The sequence below is a fragment of the Phytophthora sojae genome, assembly GCF_000149755.1.
Source record: "Phytophthora sojae unplaced genomic scaffold PHYSOscaffold_1, whole genome shotgun sequence".
Taxonomy (NCBI): Eukaryota; Oomycota; class Peronosporomycetes; order Peronosporales; family Peronosporaceae; genus Phytophthora; species Phytophthora sojae.
This window is the reverse complement of record NW_009258115.1, coordinates 7,512,567-7,528,814: the sequence shown is the minus strand read 5'-3', so window position 1 is coordinate 7,528,814 and position 16,248 is coordinate 7,512,567. Positions and strand designations below refer to the sequence as shown.

General features: G+C 56.1%; 8 protein-coding genes across 8 annotated transcripts; 4 read left to right on the top strand and 4 right to left on the bottom strand.

The window, feature by feature from the left end:
* Nucleotides 1-20: 20 nt before the first annotated feature.
* PHYSODRAFT_349255 (hypothetical protein) lies at nucleotides 21-2,817 on the top strand (the record flags this gene model as incomplete). The annotated part of the gene is made up of 7 exons (XM_009517818.1): nucleotides 21-1,179; nucleotides 1,410-1,685; nucleotides 1,750-1,935; nucleotides 1,999-2,056; nucleotides 2,123-2,159; nucleotides 2,208-2,571; nucleotides 2,692-2,817. Exons 1-7 carry the CDS (start codon nucleotides 196-198, stop codon nucleotides 2,815-2,817), a joined length of 2,031 nt encoding a protein of 676 aa, XP_009516113.1. The 5' UTR covers nucleotides 21-195.
* On the bottom strand, nucleotides 2,814-5,665 carry PHYSODRAFT_468325 (hypothetical protein; the record flags this gene model as incomplete). Its single annotated transcript, XM_009517817.1, has 6 exons — nucleotides 2,814-3,024; nucleotides 3,104-3,210; nucleotides 3,302-3,518; nucleotides 3,577-3,643; nucleotides 4,006-4,333; nucleotides 4,649-5,665. The coding sequence occupies 6 exons, from the start codon at nucleotides 5,663-5,665 to the stop codon at nucleotides 2,814-2,816; spliced, it is 1,947 nt and encodes a 648-aa protein (XP_009516112.1).
* Nucleotides 5,666-5,798: 133 nt separating this feature from the next.
* Nucleotides 5,799-8,466, top strand: PHYSODRAFT_474356 (hypothetical protein; the record flags this gene model as incomplete). Its single annotated transcript, XM_009517816.1, has 4 exons — nucleotides 5,799-5,907; nucleotides 6,013-6,115; nucleotides 6,306-7,266; nucleotides 7,792-8,466. 4 exons carry the CDS (start codon nucleotides 5,799-5,801, stop codon nucleotides 8,464-8,466), a joined length of 1,848 nt encoding a protein of 615 aa, XP_009516111.1.
* Nucleotides 8,467-8,866: 400 nt separating this feature from the next.
* Nucleotides 8,867-9,289, bottom strand: PHYSODRAFT_322459 (hypothetical protein; the record flags this gene model as incomplete). Its single annotated transcript, XM_009517815.1, has 1 exon — nucleotides 8,867-9,289. One exon carries the CDS (start codon nucleotides 9,287-9,289, stop codon nucleotides 8,867-8,869), a length of 423 nt encoding a protein of 140 aa, XP_009516110.1.
* Nucleotides 9,290-9,754: 465 nt separating this feature from the next.
* On the top strand, nucleotides 9,755-10,526 carry PHYSODRAFT_349254 (hypothetical protein; the record flags this gene model as incomplete). Its single annotated transcript, XM_009517814.1, has 2 exons — nucleotides 9,755-10,245; nucleotides 10,389-10,526. One exon carries the CDS (start codon nucleotides 9,755-9,757, stop codon nucleotides 10,172-10,174), a length of 420 nt encoding a protein of 139 aa, XP_009516109.1. The 3' UTR covers nucleotides 10,175-10,245; nucleotides 10,389-10,526.
* Nucleotides 10,527-10,537: 11 nt separating this feature from the next.
* On the bottom strand, nucleotides 10,538-11,648 carry PHYSODRAFT_309560 (hypothetical protein; the record flags this gene model as incomplete). Its single annotated transcript, XM_009517813.1, has 3 exons — nucleotides 10,538-10,562; nucleotides 10,693-10,805; nucleotides 10,887-11,648. 3 exons carry the CDS (start codon nucleotides 11,646-11,648, stop codon nucleotides 10,538-10,540), a joined length of 900 nt encoding a protein of 299 aa, XP_009516108.1.
* A 237-nt stretch (nucleotides 11,649-11,885) lies between these two features.
* PHYSODRAFT_451998 (hypothetical protein) lies at nucleotides 11,886-12,122 on the bottom strand (the record flags this gene model as incomplete). The annotated part of the gene is made up of 1 exon (XM_009517812.1): nucleotides 11,886-12,122. A coding segment is annotated over one exon (237 nt), but the record flags the coding sequence as incomplete, so codon positions are not given.
* A 1,166-nt stretch (nucleotides 12,123-13,288) lies between these two features.
* On the top strand, nucleotides 13,289-16,234 carry PHYSODRAFT_473521 (hypothetical protein; the record flags this gene model as incomplete). Its single annotated transcript, XM_009517811.1, has 1 exon — nucleotides 13,289-16,234. One exon carries the CDS (start codon nucleotides 13,289-13,291, stop codon nucleotides 16,232-16,234), a length of 2,946 nt encoding a protein of 981 aa, XP_009516106.1.
* Nucleotides 16,235-16,248: the final 14 nt, after the last annotated feature.

The following is a 16,248-nucleotide window of genomic DNA, read 5'->3' as shown; positions in this document are numbered from 1 at the left end:
AGCTCAATCCTAACTCGAATAGGGAATAGAAATTAGATGAATTTCACTTCGAAAACGTCTTGATCTCGACAATCCTATCGGTCGAGGCCAATGATCATGTTTATCAGAGTTCGACGACACTGAAAATAGTGTGCTCAAGTGCCTGGCTTGGTGATCTGAGCCGCTCACAGTCCTGAAGCACCCTCGTGACTGTAAATGGAGGACCTCCAGCAGCGACCGCTGTCCGCAAGACCGACCTCTGCGTTAGAAAGCCTGGATGTGTCCACAATTGTACCCGAGAGTGTCTTGAGTCCGGAAGAGATACGCTTGCTGACGTACAAATTCTCGCTCTGTAATACTGCTGCCGACAACAAGAAAGTTCGGGCGCCACTCGCACGATTACCTGCAGCTCGCGCTTACAAGCTCTTCCGGGAGGATTACCCGTCGCTGTCGCAATGGGAGATCCAAGCCGTTTTCAACAAGTACGATGTCGACGGAGACGGGCATCTTTCCTTCATGGAGTACCTCCAGACCCGCGCGTATTACCGGATGCTGCTTGAAGAAAACACGCAGATGGAGTTGCAGCGCATCTTCTCGATTCTAGACACCGACGCGGACGGGATCCTTCTTGCGGACGATGTGTTGCACCGTATCGAGCAAACTGGACTTCAAGGCGTCGGTATGCTGAAGCAGGCCATCACACAGGCGGCTGAAGCCACCAAAGGTGCCGTAAAAAGCAGGCAGTTCCGTCATCGTGAAGGTGAAATCACCTTTCCGCACTTCTCGGCGTCGATACAGGACGTGAATCGTAAGATGGAGCAGGGGATCGCCGCGAAAACGCTTCGAGTGATCGACCTGCAGCTGGAACAACAGCAGCAACAGGTTCTCTGGCTGCGAAAACCCACGTCCGCGCCTGACCACAAAGCGGAGGCACTCCGGATAGAGATCGATGTGCTGCATCGCGAGATTCGACGGTTGAAGAAGGAACTCATCACTGATAACAACAACGCGCTCGAGGAGGCCTGCGAAAAGTTGATGGCAACGTACGAGAACGAGCAGCACGTGTATGAGTGCCTCAACAACTTCATCAGCTACTGTAATCTCCATGACGCGACACTTTTCCGATACAACCTCGAGCGCGAGGGAAAGAGGGTTCACATCTTGAACGCGATGCTGCTCGCCCCGCCCGAGCATCTCAAGGTAAGCCAGATAGCTAGCATTGTACTACTCAATATCGCTTACTCACGAAACTGGATTCTCCTGCACAGCAAACTGTTGAGTATCGACGAATGATGGATTTGTCACTGAAGCACGAGTCATCCAAATCTCCTCGAAATGCATCCAATTCAGCTCACTTTGGCCATAACACTACCGAGAGACCCAGCACAGGGAAGTCAACTCGTGCATCACCGCCACTTGAAACAACCGAGGTGATGCTAGAAACACTGCTGATGAATCCAAAGCTTCGCAAGCAGTTCGCGTACTACGCCATGAACGGAAACGTGACGAATCTTGTCTGGATCACGCGCACCAACTTCATCAAATTCGTCAAGGACTGCAAACTGGACCTGCTCCCAACGCCAGCACTGAAAGATGTGGATATCACGAACATATTTGCTGCTGCGACTGGTACCGGGAAGTCAATGGGCTTTGCTGAGTTGCTGTCCGCCTGCATCTTGATTTTCAAGCGTGCCAACCATTTGCAAGTAAGTGAGCAGCTTGTGTAAGTGCTCTAACGTGGTTGAAGCTGACACTATGTTGGCTGTACAGGGGTCATTATCGGACGATGACATACATAATTTGGTCGAGACGCACATTATCCCACGCGCTAAGTGCATTCGCGTACAGCAGCTCGCGCCCGACATATCCCAAAGCCACGTTTTGAAGCTGTTGACAGAGCATATCTGGCAACTCAAGCAAATTTTCTCACATTTCGGAATCCAAAGCCTGACTGAGGTATGTCTGCACACTGCCGTCACAGTGATTCCACGCTAAGAGGCACACTGTTGTTTGTTTCAGGTCGACAGCAAAGTCCGCCTTGACATGAAGGAATTCCTCACTTTTGCACGGGCATTCAGTGAGTAAGAGTCTCGTGCTTCAAACCCGTAAACACCACTGACATTCGACTTTGCCTCTCCTGTAGACATCGTTCGCTCTACCCCAGACGGTGATGGTGAGCCGTTTACTCCGCCAGATACCCCCACAAGTGCCTTCATTGCGCCAATCAGCCTTGCCGAACTAATTCGTGAGTATTACGCTGCAAAGCTGGACATCAGCATCACGAATTCTAAACGCCGAGAAGCTGCAGATCTCAGCTTTCGCGAGTTTCTTCGGTGTATTCAGCGAATTTCCTTAGCCATGCACGTCCGCAAATCGCACGACACTCCTCGAGCCAACGGCGTAACTACCACACTTTTTGAGGCAACAAAAGACGACTGCAATCGAGCACCTGAGAACGTGTCTACACCTCGCTCACCGCGTACTCCACGGTATCAGCGTCGTGGAAACGTGTTGGACACATCACCAATGAAGAACTGCAAAATCACGAGTACATCCGTCATCTCGCGCCTGCTTCAAACGTCAAGGGCAATGGTGACATGCCAATTTCCGAAGAATAATCAAGCACCTCAGAGCGAGACTTCAGCGTACCGTCAAAACACTGTCAGGCTCGAGGATTTGACCATTGCTGTATGCCCTCCAAGTAACATACAGCCCACAGCCCCGCTAAAACCAACTCCACCACCTTGTTCTCTCAAAACACCCAGGCGACCGATTACGTCTGGTGGCCCGCCACTCATTCGGGTTGTCCAGCGACCACAATTTGAGTTTTCCGGTTAGGGCTCCTCCGTGAAAAACCCAAATGCAGCCCTCAGTTTCTTCCGGCAGCCTATCGGAACCAGATCATCTGGAAACGGAACAGCCGCACAGCTAGCAAGATTCGAGATAGACCTTGTACCTGATTGCTGCAAGCACACGGGGTCCCACACCTTCAAGAATAATAGCAAGTTTCCTAGCATCTGCGTCACTTGCAACGAAGATCGGTGTCTGGACGAGGTAACTGCACGCAAGGAGGGAGTTAGTCTTCACTAAACACGGCGACAAGCAGATTGGGACACCGCTGCACGTACTAGCTTTCACAAGTGAGTCAAAGAAGGCGACGCCGGGAAGGACGGCTGCGTCGCACGAAGTCAAACCCATGTTTCTCCACGCGATTTCAATCGCTTGACCCGCCTAGTCAACAACGAATACAGCAAGCAAGATGAAATTCCAACCCTCGAATCGAAACATACACGTGATTACTACTCTTGAGGTGCGCCCTTACCTGCCCAATATCCAAAAGCGTGCGAACAAGCGGGCAAATTTCTCTCAGACGATAGTACATGTCCAGCCCAACTTGCATCAGAGCCGGGTAGGTGCAGCCATGACGGACCATCAAGTCAGCAAGCTCGACCGAGTCGGCAAGCACATGATAGTGCAGGAACTGGTAGAGCTTGTTTGGCTCTCCTGTGACAACAAAACACTCCGCAACCGCAACATATCTGCCAATTGTTCGTCAGAAACACTCAAATGAGGGGTATGGGCACAAACGCAGGTAACTCACGTGATGTTCTCCACTGGCACCTTGTTATCGCGCAGATTCTTGATGTATTCAATGATATAGGTGCTCAAATTACACCTCTTGACGATCTGCAGTAAGGGCACACGCACGGCATTTACTATTAGACACCAATGTAAACCAGTATATCATCCATCCACAAGTGTTTAACCTTACGCTGGGGTCTTGAAGCATCGCGTTCCACACGTCGCGGTAGAATTCCGACTGTTGGATGAGCAAAAATCCCCTGGCATTGCGCGCAGGAGGACATGTTTTGATCCGCCCTGATGCCTTCGCTGCTGCAACATGCTCTGGTTTAGTAGCATCCGCTGATGGTGCCCCGCGCGACTCAACTTCGCCATCTGAAATGTTCTACAGTACAGAATTTCAACAGATACAGACAATGAGGCCCGTCATCAGCCCCAAACAACTCAATAACAGTACCTTGTTTCGTCGCTCACTGCCATACATAGTCTGCACAGTAGCTAGTAGTTGCGCAATAGCGGACAAAGATGCCTGCTGCTCCACAATGTGGCTGCGCACAAGCTGAAGAACCAGCGACTTTGCCATCTCGTGATCGCCCCGCCGTAGTAGGAAAGGCAGAATCTCTCGATGGTGCTCGCAGGTTTTACAGACCTCCGTGAGGTTTACCTGCAGCTTTCGAATCTCGATCTGTTCTCGTCCATTAACCGCAAAAGATCGCTGTACGAGGTTGGGAGCGTGGAAGCGCCATCGCGTGAAGCTCGGCACAACCTCATGCTTCGAGGGTTTCTCCAGACTTGCGGCTGACATCGCTCGTTGCAATCGCCGAGCCGACCTTCGATTAGCTAAATGAGAGGCTGGCGACATCTTGAACGACGGAGAGGGAAGAGATACATCATCAATGTACGAATGTATGTCCAGATCGTCGACGCTCAAGGCACGGCGGATACCGAGTGTGGGCTGTGGAGAGCCCCACATAGTATTTCCGCACCTTTCCGGGTCATTTTCATCTTCAACAACCTCCAGAGCATCAGGATCAAACTCGTTAAGCATGGCGTCGACGACCTCGGCGGGTGTTGTCGTTTCTGGGACCTGCTTACTTTCAGGAGGAGGATGGCCTGGCGGTCTCGCAGAGATCGGCAGCGGCGCCGAGAAGGGATCACTAATATTCCCGTCGCACTTGATATCAAAGAACAGACTGACGTTGAAATCCAGACTGTGACAAACGAGCAAGTTGTCCACGACCGAGTACTCGAGCGCCGTCCCGGGTGGCAACAACAGGTTAAGCGAGCGCACGCACGTGACCTTCGTCCTCCCCACCAAATACAGCAGCAGCTTGGTCGACCTCGTATCACTGTACACCACATACATATCCCCATACAAGCTGACAAGATGCAGATCTTGCTTGCTCACAGCGGTGGAGAACAGCAGCTTGGGCAGCTTCTCCACGTACGCGCCGTGCAGCAAGAAGGGCACGATCTCGTTGGCCCTCGAGCCGGAGCTCAGCAGCAGCACTCCGTGTGAAGCCGCGTACCAGAACTCGTGGACGTACAGCCCCACACTCTTGTGCAGCGCGCAGCTGCGGCGCTTGGAGCTCACGCGATAGTGCTCCAGACCCATCTTCGTCACCAGGAAGAGGTCCTGCGAGCTCGTAGGCTTGACAGAGTGCGTATTCCAGATGACGCCTCCGTGCAGGATCCGGTTGCCGGCCTTGGACTTGCACAGAACCCAGTAGGACGCGCGCGTGGCGCGGTGCAGCACCTGCACCTCGATGTCGCTGCGTTGGATGGCTAGGTATTGGCCGTCCACCGACAGCTGCAGCAGCACGATGGGCGTAATGCTGGGCGGCCCGTGAGCGCTGCGGCGGTCGCGTCCGGCGTCCGGCTCGTTAAAGTCGTAGAGTGTAGCCACGTTAGTGGGGACGGGGACGGCCGTCGCGGCCTCCACGGGGTCCAGCGACGCGTCCAGCGGCAGCTGCTGCAGCAGCGTGAGCGACTGCGTGGACAGCAGCAGCACGCTCTGGTGCGTGGAGTCGAACCAGGCGCGCCGGCCGGCGACGGCGTAGTCGGCGCCGCCGAGCGCACTCAGATACAGGTGACCATCGCTCATGCTCATGAGGTTGAGTTGAAGAATGAACGGATCTGTAGGATCCAGACGAAAAATACGGAAGCGGTATCTGGATCGTTTATGGAATTTGAGCTTGATATGCTCTTTTTGTCAGTCTGAATTGGCGCGCAATATGATGGCTGTGAAGGTGAATGGTGCGCGCGAGGAGGGCGGCGACGGCTGGAGCGGCGTGTTGGCGGACGCGGTCACTAAGTGCGGGCGTGACAGCGAACGGAGGCTCTTCGGTGCGTGCCGCGGCGGCGTCGAGCGGCTCCTAATGCTTCTTACCTACTTAACGGCGCGTTGATGGGTTGACTAACCAATCGATTTGGCTGGATATGGCGCGCCAGTGTACGGCATCAGCTTGAACCGCTGCCCCAAGTGCCAGGCGCGACTCCGGAGCGACAATGACACGTGCGTGAGCTGCCACTACACGCACAAGACGCCGCGTACGTGTAGTCTGCAGCTGCATTTTGGTGGCCACGGAATGTTGCGGGGTCTAACTGTGGGTTGCGTGGTGGGTTTGCGCAGGTAAATGCTTGCGCTGCAGCCAGAAGAACGACCCGGCCATGTGGTGCGCGGAGTGCGACGCGTACTTCTGCGCGGGCTGCCACAAGAAGCCGCACGTGCTCATGCTGGGCAGTACCAAGCCCCACCACTGCTTCGCGATTGATGGGGCCAGCGGCAAACATTTTGTGGACTCCGCGTGGTCAGACGAGTTTGCAACGATGGTGCAGGAAACGTATCGGAAGCGTCTTCACGACAAGATGCTGACAGAGGAAAAGCCGGCCAAGGTGCCTGCTTCGACAGCAGCAGCAGCGGCGGCTCCAGAACAACAACAGCAGCAAGCAGCGCCGGCCATGAATGGGGCTCAGGGTCAAATCGCTCCCGCCTCGTCGGCAGCGACGACGCCCCAACGTTCTGCAGAAGGCACGTCGTCGTCGGTGGCGACGATAGGCACACCGGCTACTGTGAATGGTGCTGCGGGGGTTCCTTCTACTTCTGTTTCGAATGGTGGAAGCACACAGACGTCATCAAGTTCAAATGCACACAAGCACGAGCAATCAAGAAAGCGTCAACTACCTGGACCAGAGGACACGCGCGATAGAATTCAGAAAGCTCTTCGCTCTGAGGAAACTTCACGTCCAGCTGGAGCAGCAGTGGCAGCACCGGCACCATCGACTGACGGTATGAGTTTGTATGATCGTGTTAAGGCCATGCATGACAGGCGAGCGAAGGCTGCGCAGCCCAGTGCTCCGAAACAAGCGCCGTCGCCAAAGATGAGTTTGAGCCAGCTACTTACTCAACAAACCGAAGAGCGACAGCGGCTACAGCGAGAGCAGGCTGGACAGCGGAGGAAAGAGCAAATGGAGCTGCAGCAAGCCCAGTTGAGGAACGAACAGCGGCGACGTGAGCTTCAACAAACTGAACGCTTGCGAGTGGAACAACAGAAGGTAGATCAGCGACGCCAAGAAGAACAGCGACGGCAGGAGGAGCAGAGACGCCGTGAAGAGCAGCGACGACAGGAGGAACAGCGGCGGCAGGAGGAGGAACAGCAGCGACAGGAGGAGCTGCGGCGACAAGCGGAACAAAAACAACAACTAGTGGAACAACAGCGGCAACTAGCGGATCAACAGCGTCAAGTGGCGGAGCATCAGCGGCAGCAGCGATTGTTGGAGGAGCGGATGCGTCACGAACTATTTTTGAGACAGGAGGAATCGCGTCGGCAGCAGCAAGCAGAAGCTCAAGCACTGGGTAACCGATTCGTAAGCCAAGCGCAGCATCCACATCATGCTCCACCAAGTTATCCAGTCGCGTCCATGGCTCCGTCCAACATTTCTGCTCCAATGCTGCATGGTTCAAATACCCGATTTACTCGAGTGCCGTCTCCAGTCAGTGCTTCCCCTCACGCACCGCGCTTCGAGCCAGCCTCACCACCACCAAGGCCCCAGCACCCGTTCCAAGGTGCTCCTGAACCTGTCGGCGCGAATCAAATCTACCATGGACATGGTGTGCCAGTTTCAAGGTTCGAGACCATTTCACACGAGCCTGCAGGGAATCATCACATCGTGGTAAGGAACCCCAACGTGCAACGTGCGCAACAGCAGGAGCAGGAGCAGGAGCACCAGCCCGCGTTCTCGGAGGCAATGGTTCCTCGTCAGACATCTGGAGGTTTCAGTCCTAGCAAGACCGGCGAAGACGACGAGCTACGCGCGATCTGGGTCAGCGATTATGACAAGGTCAACGCGCTGATCGCTCAGCTGGACAAGGAGATCTTGAAGCGGACGGAAGAGGGGCACTCGTTCGTTCACATGTCAAACAACATCACCATCCCGGAGCAGCTGAAGCTCAAGATCAACCAGCTTCGAGCTCAGCGGGACGCTGCAATCAAGAAGCGGTTGGAGTCGGTGGTCCGCGTGCTGATCTTCTCCGACGCGGTGCGTTCTTTTGCCCAGCAAAACGAGCACACAAACATTTGGAGCGACGTGCCGGAGGTGCTGAAGGCGTCGCACAAGAAGTGCGCCGAGTTGGCCGCGGACATCGAAGAGTTCGAGGGGCAGGCGCAGAAGCTGCGGGAAGGAATCGACGAGGCCGTGTCGAGCGGGAACCCCGCGCAGATGCAGAATGTGGCGCACCTGGGCGCGCTCATTGCGGACCTAGAGCGGAAGATCCGCGCCTCCAACGCCGAGCGCGACAAGCAGTTCATCTTCATGTTCCAGTTCAGCGACACGCTCCGAAGCATGGTGCGCTCCGAGTGGGCAACATCAGGGAGAGGAGGATACCAGTTGCAGTCGAGTCAATAACTTACAAATACAGGCGCAGACGTCCACCTCAACTCGTCTTCGTGCTTTCCTTACGCCTTCGTCTAACTTCACGCCAACACATCGGACCCTTGTCACATCAAGACTGGGTAGCACACAACAATTGACTTATGTGACACAAGGTCGTGGTTACACAGAGCATAAAGTGATTCAGCTCATTAGATACCAAGTGCTAAATCAGAATCGGTTTCCTGCTCTTACCTAACGCTAAATAGACTAAATGAATATTTCTTGTGAAAAGGGTGATGTTGAAAAACATCAGGGGATTGAGGCCGAGCAGCTTCTTGCAAAGCTACTCAGGCGAGTTGGAGGCGACCTAGAAGGCCGCGCTCACTGAAGGCCAGAGACCGTCGACAGCGCGTCGACCCAAGGCTAAGCACGCTTAGTAGTCCTGCGAGGCCGAGGCCTTGCCCTTCTTGCCAGCCGAGGCCGACTTCTTGGGCAGCAGCACCGAGTGGATGTTGGGCATCACACCGCCCGAGGCGATGGTCACGTCACCCAGCAGCTTGTTCAGCTCCTCGTCGTTGCGGACGGCCATCTGAATGTGGCGGGGGATGATACGCGTCTTCTTGTGGTCGCGGGCGGCGTTGCCGGCCAGCTCGAGGATTTCAGCGCAGAGGTACTCGAGGACGGCGGCCATGTAGACGGGAGCGCCGCTGCCCGTGCGCTGGGCGTAGCGGCCCTTGCGCAGGTAACGGGCGACACGGCCGACGGGGAACTGCAGGCCAGCCTTGGCCGAGCGCGTGGAGCTCTTGCCGGTCTTCTTGCCACGGCCTCCAGTAGCGGCTTTTCCCTTTCCAGACATGGTGCTTGAGGTGGTGGTGGTGGTTGGTGGTCGACTTTGAAGCAAATTCGAAAATGAGCCTCCCAGACGGCTTCCAACCTCGCCACCTGGGCCTCGCGCCCTGACCGCTTTTGACTTTTGGCGCGCCGAAAAAGTCAGACTTCCCGCGCATTGTATTCCGCCAATCAGAGCGGATTGCGCTTCGAATCCGGCAATCAGATGCCACCTGTCGATTTTAAGCCAATGGAACTGGACTGGATTTTCGCCCTTGTCTTCGGTTTGATACTATAAGGGCTAGGGCTGCGATAGACATCGCCTCGCCCAGTCCTAATCGCGCGCGCTGTTCATTGGCGCCGCGTCCTCCCTCCTGGTCGCTGCTAATGCGACCGTAGCCCGGGCGCCATGCGCGCAGGCGTCTAGCGGGAAGGATCATATCGAAATTCACACGCACTTACTCAAGTCGCCAAGAAGCTCAAGCTACTCATCATGTCTGGAAAGGGAAAAGCCGCTACTGGAGGCCGTGGCAAGAAGGGAAAGGGCAGCACCCGCTCGTCTAAGGCCGGCCTGCAGTTCCCCGTCGGTCGTGTCGCTCGTTACCTGAAGAAGGGCCGCTACGCTCAGCGTATCGGCGGTGGCGCTCCCGTCTACATGGCCGCCGTCCTCGAGTACCTCTGCGCTGAAATCCTCGAGCTGGCCGGCAACGCCGCCCGCGACCACAAGAAGACGCGTATCATCCCCCGCCACATTCAGATGGCCGTCCGCAACGACGAGGAGCTGAACAAGCTGCTGGGCGACGTGACCATCGCCTCGGGCGGTGTGATGCCCAACATCCACTCGGTGCTGCTGCCCAAGAAGTCGGCCTCGGCTGGCAAGAAGGGCAAGTCGTCTGCCTCGCAGGACTACTAAGCGCGCAATCTCCCGAAGCTGGGGCGTGTACACAGTGATCGTAAGCATGTCGGTGGCCTACTTAGCTGCTGGTAAGTCTAGCGTGATCTAACCCTGCGTCTGAAAAGATGCATTCTCTTTTGCGGTGAGCGGCATTGCTGCCCGCCGCACTCAATCCCCTGATGTTTTTCAACATCACCCTTTTCAAAGAAATTAACATTTACTACTGTAGCAGTAGGGTGACTACATGGCGGAGTCCGATATGGTTAGTGGCAGCTATTGAAGGATAGGCCGGAGTCGGCCTCAGTGTGTGTAAGTGATATCGGACTAGTCTCGGTTCCTGATGGGGTAATGGCTACGTATGCTAGTAGTCTTGTTGTCTTGTTACACTGTTGGTGCACTGCTGAATCTGCGGCAGTGGTAAGGGCGGAATACGTTAGCATGAAGTTGATGGTCAAGCAAGTGATTGAAGAGCAGGTCGTCATCGCGCGTCGAAACCGCGGCTCGAGAGATTTTTGGGTTGTTGTTACAGTACTCACTTCTGGTGCCAGGGCTTGAGCGGGGCCACGAAGCGAAAGGGTACCTTGCGGTCCGGCACGAAGCCGTGTTCGTCCTCGTCCTCGTCGAACTTGAGGATCACGTACGGAGCGCCCTGTCAGCAACGAAGGCACAACAAGTGAAACCCGCATAAGTATATCATCACCAGAACAATTTCTCCACGGAGCCAACTTACCCTCGGGTTCGGCACGCGAATTGTGCTGCGGAAAAAGCTGGTCGTGTTGGGGTACATGGCCATAACTCGCTCATCGACAGCATAGTGGATCCACTCTCCTTCGGGCAGCGAGTCGCCCGGCAGCTCCACGACCTGCTGCCACGGCACGATGTAGTGTCTCCTGGGCGCGTCTTCTCCCTCCTCTTCGTCGTCGTCGCCCGAGTCGACGTCCTCCACCTCGTACGTGTTGGAGTCGGCGTTGAACTTGACGATGCGCGCCATGATCCACAGCTCGTGGCTGCGAGCCACTTTGGCTGCAACGTGGCAACCCACTGCCAAAATTTCCTCCTTATTTGGCACCATCACGCCCACGTAGCCGTCGCTCTCCGGTGCAGCCGAGTGCGCTCTCGGACGAGCGTACGTGCGGCTATAGAGGTTGGCCTCCTCCTGCGCCTCCTCCTCTTTCTGCTTGGCCGCGCCCAGGCCGATCTCCCCGCGACTGTAGTCTCTCTCGACGCGCTCGATACAGTGGTTCAGTTGCCGTCGCTGCTTGGCCAGCAGGCGGCAGGCGAGCGCAAGCCAATGCTGCAGCTGCCTTGCCCACTTCTTCTTCCTCTCCGCGTCGCCCTCGCCGCTCCCAGACCGCAGCAACTTCTCGCGCAGCAAGTTGATCTTTCTGGCGATCACGTCCATGCCATTGTCAAGCAGCTGCGTCGTCACGAACGCGTCCAAGGCGTCCTGCGACGCCGGCACGCGCTTCGAGCTGCCAGGTCGAGCTGCCATAGTGATCTATATAAAATATGAAATACCAAAACATTGTTGGTCCGGCTAAATTAGTACTGTATCAATTCAAAATTGATACAGTAATCTGCCCGCGTAAGGAACGCATGATATATATAAAGACGCAGAATATATAAATTGATGTTAAGTTGAGTATACTTTTCCAATGTACTGATTTAGTTATTTCAAAATGAACTGAAGAGTACGAGTCCGGAATGATTCCAACAGTGGCGTATGGTCGAGCAGGACGTGGCTGAGGGGCTGGGCGTTCTTGCGGACAGCCTTCTCCAGCGGCCGCCCAAGCAGGACTGCACTTGACTTGATTATGCGGCATATCGTTGTCTTGCCTGGGGCGGCCGGGAGGCTGAACTCCGTCACAACCCACTCAGCCAGGCCCCTGTAGGAGAGAGCAGGTGTGCGGGCTGCCTTGTCGAGGATGCCCACTTTCTCAGACCAAGTGAGGCGGAGACGCTTGGACGGTGTGGACTTCATGGGTGGAGTGGGGGAGGAGGTGGGCTTGTGGGGCGAGGTGCAAACGCAAAAGTGCGAGTCTACCACTACGGTACATGTAGTTTGAAGTCTAGTAAGATCTCTAAATGTTCCATGAGAAAAAATTAAGGATCCACAACTCGCAGCCCAAATTTGGCTGCGCGTTTGATCGAGCTATTGTTAACGGAAATCAATGGTCGAATGAACATCTCGATTAGTGAGATGGCAAGGACAACTCAACCATCAAAGTGGTGCATGACGTTCTTCTAAGTATGCTGCGTTGCTATAGCCCATCGTCGATAGCCCCTAGGAAATCAAAATAACCTCGTTTTCGTCGTGAAAAGTACTTTCGACGCTGAGGAACCTGAGAGGCACGTTCTCAGGCATTGCACTATGTTAGTAAGTACCACTACTTACTGAGTAGCAGTTTGTTGAGTAGAAGTCCACCGCTTAATCCTGGAATCTTGATGCATGATCGATTTTATTATTTTTGACTCTCCGTCATGTATTTCGCAGAATTTGCCGCTGGCTAGGACGAGTACCTGTCCTTTTGCTTTGCTTCTAGACGTTTTATTAGATGCCGTGCTGACATTTTAACTCCTTGACTTCCTGATGTACAACCTTGATGATCTCATTCAGAAACTCTATTGCTTTCTATGATTACAACGGTCACAGAGCCAAAACGTTTTCGTTCGGTAATATACTTGATTACCGACAAAATTGTTTGGAGTACACTGGGTGGTGTCGGTATGAACCTTACTATGAACCTTACTGTAGGATCCACTATTGCGAAGCTTTGTCCTGGTGTAAAACGCAATGGTTTCCTACCACATGCACATGAACTCGTGCTAATATCTCAGGCATTGGTACATGTAGGACCCGCAAATGCTGCAGCTGTGAAGAACGCACAGGAAGGGCGTTGAAGAGGGCCGAGGGCCAAGGAACACAACTTCAAGACATCAAAGTGCCGAAATGATTGTATCTCTTCCAATCACGAAGTACATCAAATCTTCCACCCCTATATAGCACTTGAGTGCCCTTAATTAGTAGTACAATCCGCTTCTTACCCCTTTTTAAAGGTGAAGGAAGGGGGCCCCTTGGATCGCTGGCCGGCATCATTCCGCGTTAGGAAAGGCCAAGGTCAAGTCAGAAGCATGAGCAACGTGGAGGCCCTGGAGTCGCAGGTGGCGGCGCTGTCGCCCTTCTCGGTGGAGAACTGGCCCGCCGCGCGCATCCGCAAGACGTTCGTGGACTTCTTCACGAACCAGACGGAGCTGCCGCACACGTTCTGGAAGTCGTGCCCCGTGGTGCCCCTGGACGACCCGACGCTGCTGTTCATCAACGCCGGCATGAACCAGTACAAGCCCATCTTCCTGGGCCAGGTGGACCCGTCGCACCCCATGTCCAAGCTCGTGCGCGCCTGCAACTCGCAGAAGTGCATCCGCGCCGGCGGCAAGCACAACGACCTGGACGACGTGGGCAAGGACGTGTACCACCACACGTTCTTCGAGATGCTGGGCAACTGGAGCTTCGGCAACTACTTCAAGAAGGAGGCTGTGCACATGAGCTTTACGCTGCTCACGGAGGTCTTCGGCATCGACAAGGAGCGCCTCTACGCCACGTACTTCGGCGGCGACGAGAAGCAGGGCCTTCCCTCGGACGAGGAGACGCGCCAGATCTGGCTCAACTACCTGCCCGCCGAGCGCGTGCTGCCCTTCGGCTGCAAAGACAACTTCTGGGAGATGGGCGACGTCGGCCCGTGCGGCCCGTGCACGGAGATCCACTACGACCGCATCGGCAACCGCGACGCCTCCAAGCTCGTGAACGCCGACCTGCCCGACGTCATTGAGATCTGGAACAACGTGTTCATCCAGTTCAACCGTGAACAGGACGGCAAGCTCGTGCCGCTCCCGCACAAACACGTGGATACCGGCATGGGCTTCGAGCGCCTGGCCTCCATTCTGCAGGGCAAGGACTCCAACTACGACACGGACGTGTTCACGCCGCTGTTCGCCGCCATCCAGAAGTCCACTAAGGCCGCCCCGTACACGGGCAAGCTGGGCAAGGAGGACCCGGACAAGAAGGACATGGCTTACCGCGTGGTGGCTGACCACGTGCGTACGCTGACGTTCGCTATCACTGACGGTGCTGTGCCCAGCAACGACGGCCGTGGCTACGTGCTGCGTCGTATCCTTCGTCGTGCTGTGCGCTACGGCCAGCAGTTCCTCAACGCGCCGTGCGGCTTCCTCACGGAGCTGGTGCCGGTTGTTGTGAACATGCTGGGCGAGGCCTTCCCTGAGCTGATCCAGAAGCAGAAGGAGGTGGAGGAGATCATCCTCGACGAGGAGAAGTCGTTCGGCCGCACGCTGAACAAGGGCATTGAGCGTTTCAAGAAGATCGCTCAGGGCATCCGCGAGGCCAACGCCGGCTCGGACAAGGCGCTGGTTGTGCCGGGCGAGGATGCGTTCTTCCTGTACGACTCCATGGGTTTCCCGATTGACCTGACGGAGATTATGGTCGAGGAGGAGGGCATGACCGTGGACGTGAAGGGCTACGAGGAGTGCATGCGCCTGCAGAGCGAGCGCTCCAAGACGGACCGCAAGAAGGGTGGCAACAACGGCGCCCGCCCGCTGGTCCTCGAGGCCCGCGAGACCAGCGCGCTTGCTGGTAAGAGCATTACCGCCACGGACGACATGGCCAAGTACGAGTGGAGCATCAAGACGTCGGCGAAGGTGGTGGCCATCTTCACGACCACCGAGTCCAGCTCGGACTTCGTGGATGAGGTGAAGGCCGGTGACTTCGAGCGCGTTGGCGTCATCCTTGACAAGACCTCGTTCTACGCCCAGGCTGGTGGCCAGATCTACGACACGGGCGTGGTGAGCGGCGCCAACTTCAAGCTGGACGTGGACTCCGTGGAGTCGTACGCTGGTTACGTGATGCACATGGGCCCGATCGCTTCTGGCTCGATCAAGGTTGGCGACGCCGTGGAGTGCCAGGTCGACTACGCTCGCCGTAGCAAGATTGCCCCCAACCACACCATGACGCACGTTCTCAACTTTGCCCTGCGTAAGGTGCTCGGCACGACCGTGGACCAGCGTGGTTCGCTTGTGGACGAGTCGCGTCTGCGCTTCGACTTCACGAACAACAAGGCGCTGAAGGCCAACCAGCTCGCGGAAGTGGAGGCCATTTGTGACGACATCATCAAGCAGCAGCTCGAGGTGTACACGCAGGACTCGGCTCAGGCGGAGGCCAAGCGTATCCAGGGCCTGCGTGCTGTGTTCGGTGAGACCTACCCGGACTTCGTTCGCGTCGTTTCCATCGGCCAGCCGATTGCCCCGATGCTCGAGGATCCGGAGAACAGCACCTGGAGCAACTTCTCGGTCGAGTTCTGCGGTGGTACCCACCTGAAGAACACCAAGGAGGCCAAGAAGTTCGTGCTGTACGAGGAGGGCGCTATTGCCAAGGGTATCCGTCGTGTGTCGGCTTACACATGCGACCTCGCCAAGGAGGCCGAGGAGCGTGGTGCCAAGCTGCAGGCCGAGCTCAACGCTATCGACATGATGGACGGCAACGAGTTCGTGGAGCGCGTGTCGGCCTTCAAGCCCGTGCTGGACCAGGCGCTGATCTCGCTACCGCTGAAGGACCAGCTCCGCAAGCAGGTGGACGGCCTCGTGAACCGCGTCAAGAAGATTAAGAAGGAGGCTGCGGCTGCTCGCGCCGCCAACGGTGTCCGCGACGCCACCGCCGAGGCCACCAAGGCCAAGGAGGCCGGCCAGGAGATCGTCGTCGTGAAGTTCGACGTCGGCACGGACTCGAAGCTGGGCCGCGAGATGCTGGAGGCCATGACCACCATCATCCCGACGGGCAGCTTCATGATCTTCAGCACGGACTCGGACGCCAACAAGACGGCGGCCTTCACGCAGGTGAGCCAGCACCACGTGGACTCGAAGCAGCTCGACGCGCGCAAGTGGGTGAACCACGCCATGGCCGTGATGAAGGGCAAGGGCGGCGGCAAGGACGCCCTGAACGCCACGGGCCAGGCCAAGACCGTGGAGAAGGTGGACGAGGCCGTGGCGCTCGCCAAGGCCTTCATCCAGTAAGACGAGCAAGTGGG